The 12,943-nt window shown below is 56.0% G+C and overlaps 1 protein-coding gene across 6 annotated transcripts in view; it reads left to right on the forward strand.

Annotated features, from left to right (window-relative positions):
• The window catches only part of TUB (TUB bipartite transcription factor), a 108,201-nt gene extending 98,479 nt beyond the window's left edge, over positions 1-9,722 (forward strand). For all 6 annotated transcript variants that reach the window (XM_029060636.2, XM_029060638.2, XM_029060635.2 and 3 more), the window contains exons 10-12: positions 3,441-3,539; positions 6,420-6,591; positions 8,968-9,722. In XM_029060636.2, coding sequence (XP_028916469.1) covers positions 3,441-3,539; positions 6,420-6,591; positions 8,968-9,101 — 405 coding nt within the window. In that variant the 3' untranslated portion in view covers positions 9,102-9,722. The remainder of the gene's footprint in view (positions 1-3,440; positions 3,540-6,419; positions 6,592-8,967) is intronic.
• The last annotated feature ends 3,221 nt before the right edge of the window (positions 9,723-12,943 follow it).

Genomic DNA, 12,943 nt, shown 5'->3' on the forward strand with positions numbered 1-12,943 from the left:
AGGCAGGATTAGAAGCAGCGTGGCTCAGTGGAACGAGCCCGGGCTTGGGAGTCGGAGGTCATGGGTTCTGATCCCGGCTCCGCCACTTGTCTGCTGTGTGACCCTGGGCAAGTCACCTCAGTTACCTCATCTGTAAAATGGGGATTAAGACTGTGAGCCCCAAGTGGGTCAACCTGATTACCCTGTATCTCCCCCAGCGCTTAGAACAATGCTCGGCACATAGTAAGCGTTTAACAAATACCAACATTATTATTAGTAGTAGTAGGGGAGGTGGTCTGAGCGGCAGAGAGGAAGGAGGATGGGGGCGGTCTGCCCTCTGTCCCATCCCCCATCCTGGTCCTGGCCACCCCTGGCTCTGGGGTCAGTGCCAAGAGAGCCCTAACAAACATAAGAAAGTGGTGGTTGCCACAGGGAACCAGCGTGGTTGGACGTAGGGTTAGTCAGTCAGTCAGTTGTATTCACTGAGCCCTTACTCTGTGCAGAAAACTGTACTAAGCACTTGAGAGAGTACAATATATAACATGTTCCCTGCCCACCACGAGCGTACAAGTCTAGAGTCGGGGAGACAGACATTAATATGAAAAAATGAAATTACAGCTATGTACATAAGCGCTGTGGGGCTGGGAGGGGGGATGAATAAAGGGAGCAAGTCAGGAAAGGAGGGCTTAGTCAAGGAAGGCCTCTTGGAGGAGATGTACCTTCATTAAGGCTTTGAAGGTGGGGAGAGTAACTGTGTTGGTTACGAAGAGGGAGGGCGTTCCAGGCCAGAGGCAGGACTTGGGCGAGAAGTTGACGGAGAGATAGATGAGATCGAGGTACAGTGAGTAGGTTGGCATTAGAGGAGCGAAGCGTGTAGCTTGGGTTGTAGTAAGAGAGTAGCGAGGTGAAGTAGGAGGGGACAAGAAGGGAAGTAGGAGGGAGTTAGTGACAAACATTGGTTATCGATCAGCTTGCCTGGTGGGCAGCTGGCAGCACCAGCGGGCGGCCCAGTGACAGCTCTACTCTTGAGACTTAAGCCCCTTAGTTCCCCCTTCCCATTTCCACTTCTCCTCTTCCGGCCCCTGCCCCAAGGACAGGGAAAATAGAAGCACCTGCAGGGTGGAAGCTCCTTGAGGCAGGGAATGTGTCTCTTGCTTCTGTGGGCTTTCCCAAGCACTTATTTGAGTACCGTGACTTGTAAGGGACACTCATGAAATAGCACTAGTACAACCACTCATTCTGCAGCCGCCACTGCTAGAGAAAGGGAGAGTCGTCAGGTCCACTCCGGGACCTGTTGGCAGCTGGATGGTTGGAAGATTGTGCCATGGGGGATGGGCAGCAGTTGGGGGCAGTTACCTGGGCACTGAGAGAGACCTGTGGATTGCAGGCATCTGGGTACAATCAGTCAATGTATTTACTGAGCTCTTACTGTTTGCAGAGCACTGTGCTCAGGGCTTGGGGATGCGCAATATAACCACGTAACAAGAGTTGGTAGGCAGTTCCCTGCCCACAACGAGCTTACAGTCTAGAGAGAGCGACAGACCTTCATTCAGTCGTATTGAGCGCATATTGTGTGCGGAGCACTGTACTAAGCGCTTGGGAGAGTACGATACAACAATACACCAACACATTCCCTGCCCACAAGAAGCTACCTGTTCTTCCTCCAGCTTAGGTTGTGAACCCCATTTGGACCAGGGATTGGGTCTGATCTGATTATGTTGTTCCTGCCCCGTTGCTCAGTGTAGTGTTTGGCACACATAGTGTTCTATAAATATGATTGATTAATAGTAAGTACTTAACAAATACTGCCATTGTTATAATTACGGTAGGCAAACGCAGTTCATGGTTTTCAGCCAGAAAGCTCTGTAAAGAATTAAACCCTGGATCGAGTTTCCGGAAACAGGGACACTCCACCCCCAGCCCTCGGTGGCTTTTCACATGCCTGGAGGCTGGGGGCTGGACTGTATGACCTGCTGAGGCTCCCTCCAGCTCCAGAACCAGCGATTCTGTTGGTCCAAGGCCCAGGCAGAGCCCAATCATTTATTCAATCCCATTTACTGAGCACTTACTGTGGGCCAAGCGGTAGGGAGAGTACAATATAGCAATAAACAGATCCGTTCCCTGCCGACAACAAGCTCACAGCCTAAAGGGGATCACAGCATTAATACAGATATAACCTGTCTTCCCCTCTAGACTGTGAGCTTGTGAACAGGGAATGTGCTTATTGTTATATTGTATGCTCCCAAGCGCATAGTACAGTACTTTGCACACAGTAGCACGGTGTAGTGGATAGAGCAGGGCCCTGGGAGCCAGAAGGTCATGGGTTCTAATTCTGGCTCCGCCACTTGTCTGCTGTGTGACCTTGGGCGAGTCACTTCACTTCTCTGTGCTTCAGTTAACTCATCTGTAAAATGGGGCTTGAGACTTTGAGCCTCACGTGGGCTAGGGACTGTGTCCAGCCTGATTTGCTTGCATCCACCCCAAGCATTCATTCATTCATTCATTCATTCAATAGTATTTATTGAGCGCTTACTATGTGCAGAGCACTGTACTAAGCGCTTAGAATGTACAAATCGGTAACAGAGACAGTCCCTGCCCCTTGATGGGCTTACAGTCTAATCGGGGGGGACAGACAGACAAGAACAATAGCAATAGTGAAGCGCTTAATAAATACCACTGAAAAAATAATAATTGCTCAGTAAATACGATTATTAATAATACACACAAATAAATACATAAATGTTGCTGAAACAACTCCTCCGACGGGTGGCGGGGGAGGGAGGGCTTCGGGGAGCGGCGGCGGCGGAGTGCGCGCGCCACCTGGCGGCTGAAGAATGCAGTGCGCTGCAGCCTGGTTCCACAGCGCCCTCTGGTGGCCACCCTCGGCACGTGCGCGCCAGCTGCCGGCCCGAGGTGATGGAGGCCCAGAGGCGCCTCCGTTCATTCATTTATTCAATCATGGCGTTCGTATTTATTGAGCGCGTACTGTGTACAGAGCACTGGACTAAGGGCTTGGAAAGTACGATTCGGCAACAGAGACAATCCCAACCCGACAACGGGCTCACAGTCTAGAAGGGGACAAGCACCCAAGAGGTTCCCATCAGAGCTGAAGACAACCCAAACTGGAGGGACCCCGGCCTCTTGGCTCTGTGAAGCCTGTCCAAAATCCCTGCCCTCTTTCCCACCACCCCTGCTCATAAAGAGAGCCTGACATCTTTGGTAGCAGCAGGAAACCCACCTCCCCCTGCCTTTGGCCCCGTACCTCGATGCCCGTGGGTGGGTTTGGGGCAGGTCGTCATCAGTGGAATAAAGGGGATCTTTCAGGCCTGTCACCCACCAGGAGTTCAGGCTTTCTGAGGGGTGGGGTGTGGGGGAGTTAGGGATGGACAGACGGACGGACACCCTTGCCCCGTGCGGAGGAGTGGCCTGCCTCACCACCGTCTGACCCCGACCGCCCACAGGAGACGAACGTCCTGGGCTTTAAGGGGCCTCGGAAGATGAGCGTCATCATCCCCGGCATGGACATGGACCACCAGCGAGTGTCTATCCAGCCCCGCAACGTGAGTCCTTTGGCCGGGATGGGCCGAGCGAGGAAAGGGTCGGGGGGAGGACTGGGATACCCTTTTCTCCTTGGGGATGGAGAGTCTGCTTGCCCTGGGAGGAGGAAGAGTGGGCAGCCCTGGGTGAAGCGTGGGGGCTGCGGCGCCCAAAAACATGATACTTTCATTCTTTTATTCATTCAGTCGTATTTATTGAGCACTTACTTTGTGCAGAGCACTGTATTAAGCACTTGGAAAGTACAATTCAGCAGTAGAGACAATCCCTGCCTACACCGAGCTTACAGTCTAGAAGTGGGGAGACAGACATCAGAACAAGTAAACAGGCATCAATATAACTAAATGGGATTATAGATATATACACATATACATAAGTGCTGGGGGGCGGGGAGTGGAGGAAGAGCAAAGTGAGCAAGTCGAGGTGATGCAGAAGGGAGGGGGAGCTGAGGAAAAGGGGACTTAGTCTTGGAAGGCTTCTTAGAGGAGATGAGACTTCAGTAAGGATTTGAAGAGGGAAGAGAGAGTGATTGGCGGATTTGAGGAGGGAGGGCGTTCCAGGCCAGAAGTGGGATGAAGCCCAGGAGTCAATGGCGGGACAGGTGAGATCGAGGCATGGTGAGAAGGTTAGCACCAGAGGAGGGTAGTGTGCGGGCTAGGGTGAAGAAGGAGAGAATGGAGATGAGGTAAGAAGGGGCAAGGTGATGGAGAGCTTTGGAGTTTTTGCTTGATATGAGGTTCGTTCATTCAATCATTTATTGAGCGCTTAATGTGTGCAGAGCACTACTGGAGATTTTTGAGGGAGGGAGTGACATGCCCAGAGCATTTCTGTAGAAAGATAATCCGGGCAGCAGAGTGAAGTTTGGACTGAAGGAGGGAGAGACAGGAGGTTGGGAGGTCAGAAAGGAGGCTAATGTCATAATCCAGTGGGGACAGAATGAGTGACTGTACTAGCTTGGTAGCAGTTTGGATTAGAAAGGGCTGCTCTTGGAGATGTTGTGAAGGTAAAACTGGCAGGTTTTGGTGATGGATTGGATACGTGGACTGAATGAGAGTGGAGTCAAGGATGACACCAAGGTTGCGGGCTTGTGAGATGGAAATGATGGCTGTGCCTTCCACAGTGATGGGAAAGTTAGGGAGAGGACAGGGTTTGGGAGGGAAGATAAGGAGCTCTGTCTTGGACATCTTGAGTTTTAGGTAGTGGGAGGACATCCTAGTAGAGATCTCCTAAAGGCAGGAGGAGTTACAAGCCTGGAGGGAGGGAGAGAGAACTGGGGAGGAGATATAAATTTGGGTGCCATCTGCATAGAGATAAGTGAAACTGTGGGAGCGAATGAGTTCTCCAAGGGAGTGAGTGTAAATGGAGAATAGAAGGGGACCAAGAACTGAACCTTGAGGAACCCCTACAGTTAGGGGATGGGAGGGAGAGAAGCCCACGAATGAGACCGAGAACGACCGGCCAGAGAGGTAAGAGGAGAACCAGGAGAGAACGGAGTCAGTGAAGCCAAGGTTGGATAACAATTTGAAGAGAAGGGGATGATCGATGGTGTCCCAGGCAGCTGAGAGGTCGAGGAGGGTGTTGGAGGAGAGGAATTCGAGGCAGCGAGTGTAGACGACTCAATCCAGGAGGTTGGAAAGGAAGGGTAGGAAGGAGATAACTGGAGGGGCCAATGGGGTCAAGGGAGGGTTTTTTTAGGATGGGGGTTACGTGGGCATGTTTGAAGGCAGTGGGGAAGAAGCCATTGGAGAGTGAGCAGTTGAAGATGGTAGTGAAGATAGGAAGGAAAGAAGGGGTGAGTGAGAGTTTTGATAAGGTGGGAGGGAATGGGGTTTGATGAGCATGAGGTGGAGGTGGCACTTGAGAGGAGGCAGGAGATCTCCTCTGAAGATACTACTAGGAAGGATGGAAAAGTTGTATAGGGGGATGAGAGGAGGGGGGATGAATGAGGGGATGGGGTGATTTGGGAGCGCTCAGACCTGATGGTGTTAATTTTCCTAACGAAGTAGGTGGCCAGATCACTGGGGGGAAGGATGGGGGAGGGGGAGGGACAGAGGGCCTGAGGAGGGAGTTAAGTCTGGAACAAGTGAGGAGGGTGATGGGCATGGGTGTCAATAAGGGAAGAGAAATAATTTTGCCGGGCGGAGGAGAGGGCATTGTTAAGGCAAGAAAAGACAAACTTGAAGTGGACAAAGTTGGACTGGTATTTAGCCAGCAGCGTTCAGCGGCTCGAGGATAAGAGGGCGGACAGTGGCGGTGATCCAGGCCTGAGGGTTAACTGGTGCCAGAGCGACTAAGGGATAGGGGAGCCACTCAGTTGAGATGAGTAGAGAGGGTAGAGTTGCGAGCGTCTATTTGGTCATCTAGAGTGGGTAGAGTGGGTAGGGAGGCAAGGTGGGGTGTGACACGCTGAGAGCGATGGCTAGGGTGGAGAGGGCGGAGGTTTCTGTGAGGGAATAGTACACATAGAGGGGTAGGAAGAGTGTGGGAGAAGAGTCAAGTGAGAAGGTTGTGGTCAGAGAGAGGGCATGGATGTGGCTGAAGGGTCAAATGGTCACTGGAGCCGGGAGGGAAGGGGAGCCCCAGCCCGGCCTGGCCTAGATGTTATTGAGGCGGTTGAGCGATGCCCCGATGGTGCCCCGATCCGGTCCAGTCCCTTCTTGTCCGGCCTGGCCTGGTTCTGCCACGGCCACGCCCCCTCCAGCTCCCGGCACAGGTCCTGCCCCTTCAAGCTGTCGGGTCGGGCCCCGCCCCATCCCGCTGTCCCCGGTCAGGCCCCGGCCCGTCGCGGTGGCCGGTCAGTCCCCGGCCCGTCGCTGCCCGTCCCGCCGAGCGGGTCCCCTCCCGTTGGGCGCCCGTTGTGCAGCCCGGTGGTCGGGCCTCCGCAGGAGCAGGAGACGCTGCTGGCGCGGTGGCAGAACAAGAAGACGGACAGCGTCATCGAGCTGCACAACAAGACCCCCGTCTGGAACGACGACACCCAGTCCTACGTGCTCAACTTCCACGGGCGCGTCACCCAGGCCTCCGTCAAGAACTTCCAGATCATCCACGACAATGACCGTGAGTGCCGTGCCCGCCGGGGCTGGGCCCGCGCAGGGGCTGTGCTGATGGGGGCTGCGCCTGCAGGGACTGGCAGGGGCCGGGGACACCTTTCGGGCCTCCACTCCCACCCCACTCCCACCCTCCCCGAGTTCAGGGGGGCAAATAATAATAATAATAATAATGATAATAATGTTGGTATTTGTTAAGCGCCTACTATGTGCCAAGCACTGTTCTAAGCACTGGGGAAGATACAGGGTAATCAGGTTGTCCCAGGTGGGGCTCACAATCTTCATCCCCATTTGACAGATGAGGTCACTGAGGCACAGAGAAGTGAAGTGACTTGCCTAGGGTCACACAGCTGGCAAGCAGCAGAGGCGGGATTAGAACCCATGACCTCTGACTACAAGCCTGGGCTCTTTCCATTAAGCCATGCTGCTTCTATAATTGTTATTATTAATCCCCATTTTCCAGATGAGGTCACTGAGCCCCAGAGAAGTGAAATGATGTGCCCAAAATCACACAGCTGAGAAGTGGCAGAGGTGGGATTAGAACCCATGACTTCTGCCTCCCAAGCCCAGGCTCTTTCCACAAGGCCATGCAGGACAACCGTAAGAGCCGGAGCTGGAGCCCTCAGCATGAGCGCAAACTGGATGGTTCTTAGTAATTAATGATAATAGTGTGGTGTTCGTTAAGCACTTACTGTATGCCAGGCACTGTACTAAACGCCGGGATGGATAGAAGATAGTCGGGTTGGACACAGTCCTTATCCCATGTGGGGCTCACAGTCTTAATCCCCATTTTACAGATGAGGGAACTGAGGCACAGAAAACTCAAATGGCTTGTCCCGGGTCACAGAGCAGTCAGCAGTGATGGAATTAGAACCCAGGTCCTTTTGACTCCCAGTCCCACGCTCTATTCCCTAGACCGCGCTGCTTTACTTGGCTGGAGCCTCTAGGCCTTGGCCACTTCTTGGAGCGTCCCAGGAGGGTTATGGGGGACTTGACCCCTAGGAAGGGAGTTGGCCCTCGTGACCCTTCCAGCCCTGGGGTTCTGCAGGGAGGGAGACCCAGGGGAACTCCCGGAAGATCCCCTCCTGAGCTGGCTGGCCGCCCCGGCCTGGGACAGAGGGTGGTGCGGCCCCATGGTGCAGATTTAGATCTGCCAGCTCTGAGAAGGGGGTGGGAGTTGGGGGGGGGCGGGGGGAAACCCCTAGAACTCTGCTCCGTCACACTGCATCCCTGCAGTTGGCCCCCACCAGAACAGTTCAGCCCGTCTCCCAGCCCTGCCATTGACACTAGGCCTGAACCTCAAAGCTTTGAAGAAATCAACAGTGACACTCAAAGAAATCAGGCAGCACCCTTAGAGGAAATCAAATGCATCATCAGTGCTATTTATTGAGCACCTAGTATATGCAGAGCACTGTACTAAGCATCTGGGAGAGTACCGTACCACAGAATTGGTAGCCGCATTCCCATTACATGTTGCCTCTTCTTTGGTGCTACTGTCCCTGGCTGGGGAACTGTAAGCAGGCCCTGGCGTCTCTGGGCCACGGGAATGGGGGAGCCCAAGACAGCAGGAGTGGTCGGTGTGGGGAGGTGGTTTGGGACCCCGGGGGTGTTGGGAGGATGTTTATAGACATGGGGTTGGGAGCGCTCCCTGCACCTGCGGATTTGGGGTGGGCTTTCCAACTTTTGCCACCCAGACCCACAGGCGTGAGAAACAATGTAGTCTAGTGGTTAGAGCACGGACCTAGGAGTCAAAAGGACCTGGGTTCTAATCCCGACTCTGCCCCTTGTCTGCACTCTGACCTTGAACAAGTCGCTTGACTTCTCTGGGCCTCAGTTAGCTCATCTGTAAAATGGGGATTAAGATTCTGAGCCGCATGTGGGACTGCATCCAACCTGATGAGTTTTTATCTACCCGAACACTTAGTACAGTGCCTGGCACAGAGTAAGCACTTAACAAATACTACAATCATTATTATTATTATTATTGTTGTAACCTGCCTAGGTTTTAATGGACAGACTGCTCCGGCAGGTCTGTCCCCTCCCCGGTGCCAAACGGAACTGGATAATTTTATTTCCAACTGTAGCATTTCCAGCACCGAGTCTCCCTCCTTCGGGGCTCGAATGTGGCACCGGAATTCCCTGCACCGAGAGAGAAATGGGACTGTCGCGGACCTGGCTTTAGGGGGTCGGTAGCCTCCTTGGAGTAGCACTCTGGGAGCGGGCAGAAGGTAGCAACGATCTCCATCGTATCGCCCTCCATGCCGGCGTCCCGCGTGTGACACCAGGGCCATCCGTGGCTGTCCAATCCGGGGCGGGGATTGGGGGGGTCTCGAACCGTGTCTGCGGGGTGGGGCCCCGGCTCCATCTGCGTGTCTGTGTCCCCCAGCCGACTACATCGTGATGCAGTTTGGGCGCGTGGCGGAGGACGTGTTCACCATGGACTACAACTACCCCGTGTGCGCCCTGCAGGCCTTCGCCATCGCCCTGTCCAGCTTCGATAGCAAGCTGGCCTGTGAGTGACCGGCCGTGCCGGCCTCCCCCCCACACCTCTGACTGCCGCCACCCCTTCCCTCCCCCCGCACCGACCGCTTCCGGGCGCCCGGAGGACGGACCCGGTCCGGCTCGGAACCCGCCGGGCCCCCGCGGACCCCGCCCGGGCCAGTGGAGTCCGGGGTGTCCCGGTTGTCCCATTACTGCGGGTGACCCCCTCCCTGCCTCTGCCTCACCTCTCACGGGAGCCGCGAGCCGCCGCCAGAGGGACCAGGGTTGGAAATCGAGTCCTGGTCCGTTCGTGTCCGTGCCGAGTCCCACGGGCGCCCCCGAGCTGGGATGCGGGGGCGCCGGGTCCGGCTCCTGACTCCGCCGCCTGCCGTCTTGCCGTCGGGTGCGAGAGAAGCCTCAGATCTGTGAGCGCTGCCCCTCCGGCACCAGTCCCGGGACCAGGCAGGTCAGGATACGGGGCAAACTGGTGTCAGTTTGGAGCGACCTGGGCCGGAGGGCAGGTGCGCTCTGTTGGTTGGCTGATGTGAGGCTGGGCCCGGGACTGAATGGGAGTGGGACTGGGGCCAAGGCTGGGGCTGGGATTGAACTGTGGAAGGAAGAAGACGGGGAAAGCACAAAATCACATTGCACAAGTCACTAGTCATCTGAGCTGTCACTTTCTCAACTGGGCCTCGCCCGCCTGATTTGAATGTCGGTTTCAGACAGAAGCAGACCTGCCGTGGGCAGCAGGAGGGGGTGGTTGGGGAGGATTTGGGAGGATGGACGGAGTGAGTGAGGTCGAGACCCTGGGTGCTGGCCTCACCCGGGAACCGGCTCTTGGCGGCTTTGTAAGCTGAGAACGGGAAGGAAGGCGTTCTGCTGTCCTGGATGGGGCCGCTTGGAGGGTGGGGGTCTGTAGGCCGCACAAGAGGGGTCCAGAAAGGTGGCGGCTATGGGTCCCGAGGGCCGCTGCGTCCCAGCCAGGACCCGGGCCAGAAGTGCCACCCTCCGGGACCCGGCCGGCCTCATCAGAGACCCGCTTGCTGAGGGCCACACCCTAGCCGTAAACCATCCGGGGAAGCCGCTTTCCCCGGATTTGGGTTTTCATCTCGGTTTACCGAAGGCCCCGGCTCTCTGCTCCTGGGTAACCCGAATTCTTCTCAGGAGAGTGGGGCCGTGCCCCTGACTCCCCCCAACCCGTGCCCCGATCCGGGCCCCAACCGGCCAGGGCTGGCCCCTGAGAGAAATGGCCCTCCATCCTGCCTCCCACCCCAGGGGGGGGCCGCTGTGACCTTCACACTTAACCTCGGACCGTCCTCCTGGACCCACCTCGGCCCCGCCCGGCCAGGGAGCTGTGATAGACGTAGTTCGAGGTCGTGACCCCAGAAAGTCTGGGGCCAGTGCTGGTCACAGTTCAGCTTATTGGTTAAAATCCCATGTTTTAGTGCAGTGGCTCTGGAAGCTCCCCCTCTTCCAGGGTCCTGCCCCCACCTCACCTGGCAGAAGCTGACAAGGAGGGTCCCGACCCCCGGTAACCCTCGGCAGGGAGCTGTGGCCCAAGATGGCCCTCCTCGGCCCGGCCCGGCCAGGCCCCGAGGGGCTCCAGCCTACCCTCGACGTCCCAATAGAAAACTATTTTAGGGAGAAAAGAAGAATTGCCACTTTGCTTTTTTAATGTTCCATTTTCTATGTCAGCGTAGGGCTTTGGGGACAGAAACCAAATAGAGTAGGAGAAGAGGGCTCATCTGGGGCTTATCCCAGGCTCCGAGCTCCATTCAGAGATTAGCAAACCTCAACTCTTGGCCCCTTTTTTCTCCCAAGTTCTCTTCCCAGGTGGCTTCTAGTTGGGAATAAACTCCCTTCTTGCTCCTCTCAACCCCAGCCCTGCCCACCCCCCACGCTGCTCAGACAATCTTGTCTCCTTGAGAGAAACCACCCATAGGCTCAGAGATGCAGCCTCCCCACCCCCAGGTCTCCCCTTCCCCACGAGTCTGAAGAGCCAGGCCTCAGCCTCCCTTGGGCCGCCCACACCCCCGTCCACCCTGTGACCTCTTCTTGGCCAAGGGCTTTTCACCCGCCCCCATTTCTACCCGTACCCACCTCCCGTCCCTAAGGTCCAGCCCAACTGTGGGGCACAGGGAGGGCCGTGTCACCTCTCTAGCAAAGACTCCTCTCCCATCTATCCTCACGCGGCCCGTCAGCGGCTGGATCCGGGCCTGCTTTTCACAGCCCAAGCGACTAGCTTAGCCCAGGCCCCTTGCTTCTTTTTCTAAAGAAGCGTCTCTCGGCCTGCCCCCGGCCCCTCACCGTGGCTCCCACATCTGTCGCTCTGATTCTGCTGCTCGCTCAGACTCTGGCTGGGGTCGATCTGGGCCCCGGCCTGCAGAAAGCACAGGGAACCACCAACACAGTTTGTGCGTTTGAGTCAAGGAACGCATTGGCCCGGCTGGAGTGTGAGAAACAGCCACTGCTACAGGAGAATGAGCATTTTCCTCCTCTTCCTCCTCCCCTTTCCTCCTCCCCACTGCTTCCTGAGGGAGTGGGGAATAGGAGAAACTGGGCAGAAGTGGGGCACTGCTAGAATGGGCCAGGTCTGGACAGGGAACAAATCAATCAAGCAATTAATCCTATTTATTGAGGAATTATGGGGTGGAGAGCACTGTACTAAGCGCTTGGGCGAATACAACAGAGTTGGTAGACATATTCCCTGCCCACAATAAGCTAGGGGCCAGAGCCCAGCCTCAAGTGGCCCTTGGGGTAAATGACTTGAGGCTTCAGGAGGATCCCGATGGATATTGCCGGTCCCAGAGACCACAGCAACGAGACGGATAGCCTGTCCTGACCCAGGCTAACGAGACCCTTCTTGTGGAATCAGCTTTGGCTCCCCACCGGGGCCTCTTCACCTGTCTCTGCTTGGGCCATCCGTGAACGACCCAGCAGAGATGCACAGACTTGATCATCCTTCCCCCTCTCTGCTTCCCTTGCCCTACAGTCCCCGGCACGCCGGGAGTGGCCCGTGGTGGGAGCAGCGGCGGGGGCAAACCCAGCCGGGCAACCTCGAACTCGAAGCCTCCAGCTCCTTTCCCCTAAGGCTCCCAACAGCCCCAACAAGGGTTCCGCTCTGGGGATGGAATAGGGGGTGCACAGCCAGCTGACCCCCATAGAATTAAGGCCCTCCTTTCGGGGAACGCGACATCAGAGGAGATGGAGAGGGCAGAGGTGCGGTTTGGGTTACGATTTGCTTGGCCAAGTCAGAAGTCGGGTAGGGTTTCGGTGCACTTGTGTGTTTGGGTGGCTGGACGCTGTCCAGCGGACGTGCCTTAGACCTTCGCAGACCCTAGTTTCTAGAGCGGTGGTGTGCGGGTACCAACCCGGGCATGGGAGGGGCAACTTAGTGTGGGGAAACATTCGCCCTCGGAAAGCCAAAGGACCAAATTGAACCCGGAGCGGCCTCTCGCGGGGGTTCGTGTGCGTCAGAGGTCACAGAAGGGGTCACAGAGCATCTCGGGAAGCACGATTCCTTGTCTGGGATGTGACTGGCAGCCTGACCTGAGTTTTTCTTTCTCTGTGGTAAGAAATGGAGCCAAGAGTGGAGTTTTTAAAGTTCTAGAATCTGTAAGAGAAGGTTTTGATGCTACGAGTGTGCGTGGGGGGTGACCAGGCAGACCGAAGAGTCTATGTGCTCCCTTGAGGGGTGAGGCCAGTCCAAGTCTGCTGCCCTGAAATGGTCCTGGACTAGATATGGGTCTGGGGCTCCATTGTGCAAGTACAAATCTAATCCTAAACCCGTCTGGGAGCTCTCTTCACCTGATCGTGCAGTTTCTGCCCCCGACTCCCAGCGAACAGGCACAGCAGCAGGGCGTTCTCAAACACGGTAACCC

The sequence above is a fragment of the Ornithorhynchus anatinus genome, chromosome 3 (genome assembly GCF_004115215.2).
Source record: "Ornithorhynchus anatinus isolate Pmale09 chromosome 3, mOrnAna1.pri.v4, whole genome shotgun sequence".
Classification (NCBI taxonomy): domain Eukaryota; kingdom Metazoa; phylum Chordata; class Mammalia; order Monotremata; family Ornithorhynchidae; genus Ornithorhynchus; species Ornithorhynchus anatinus.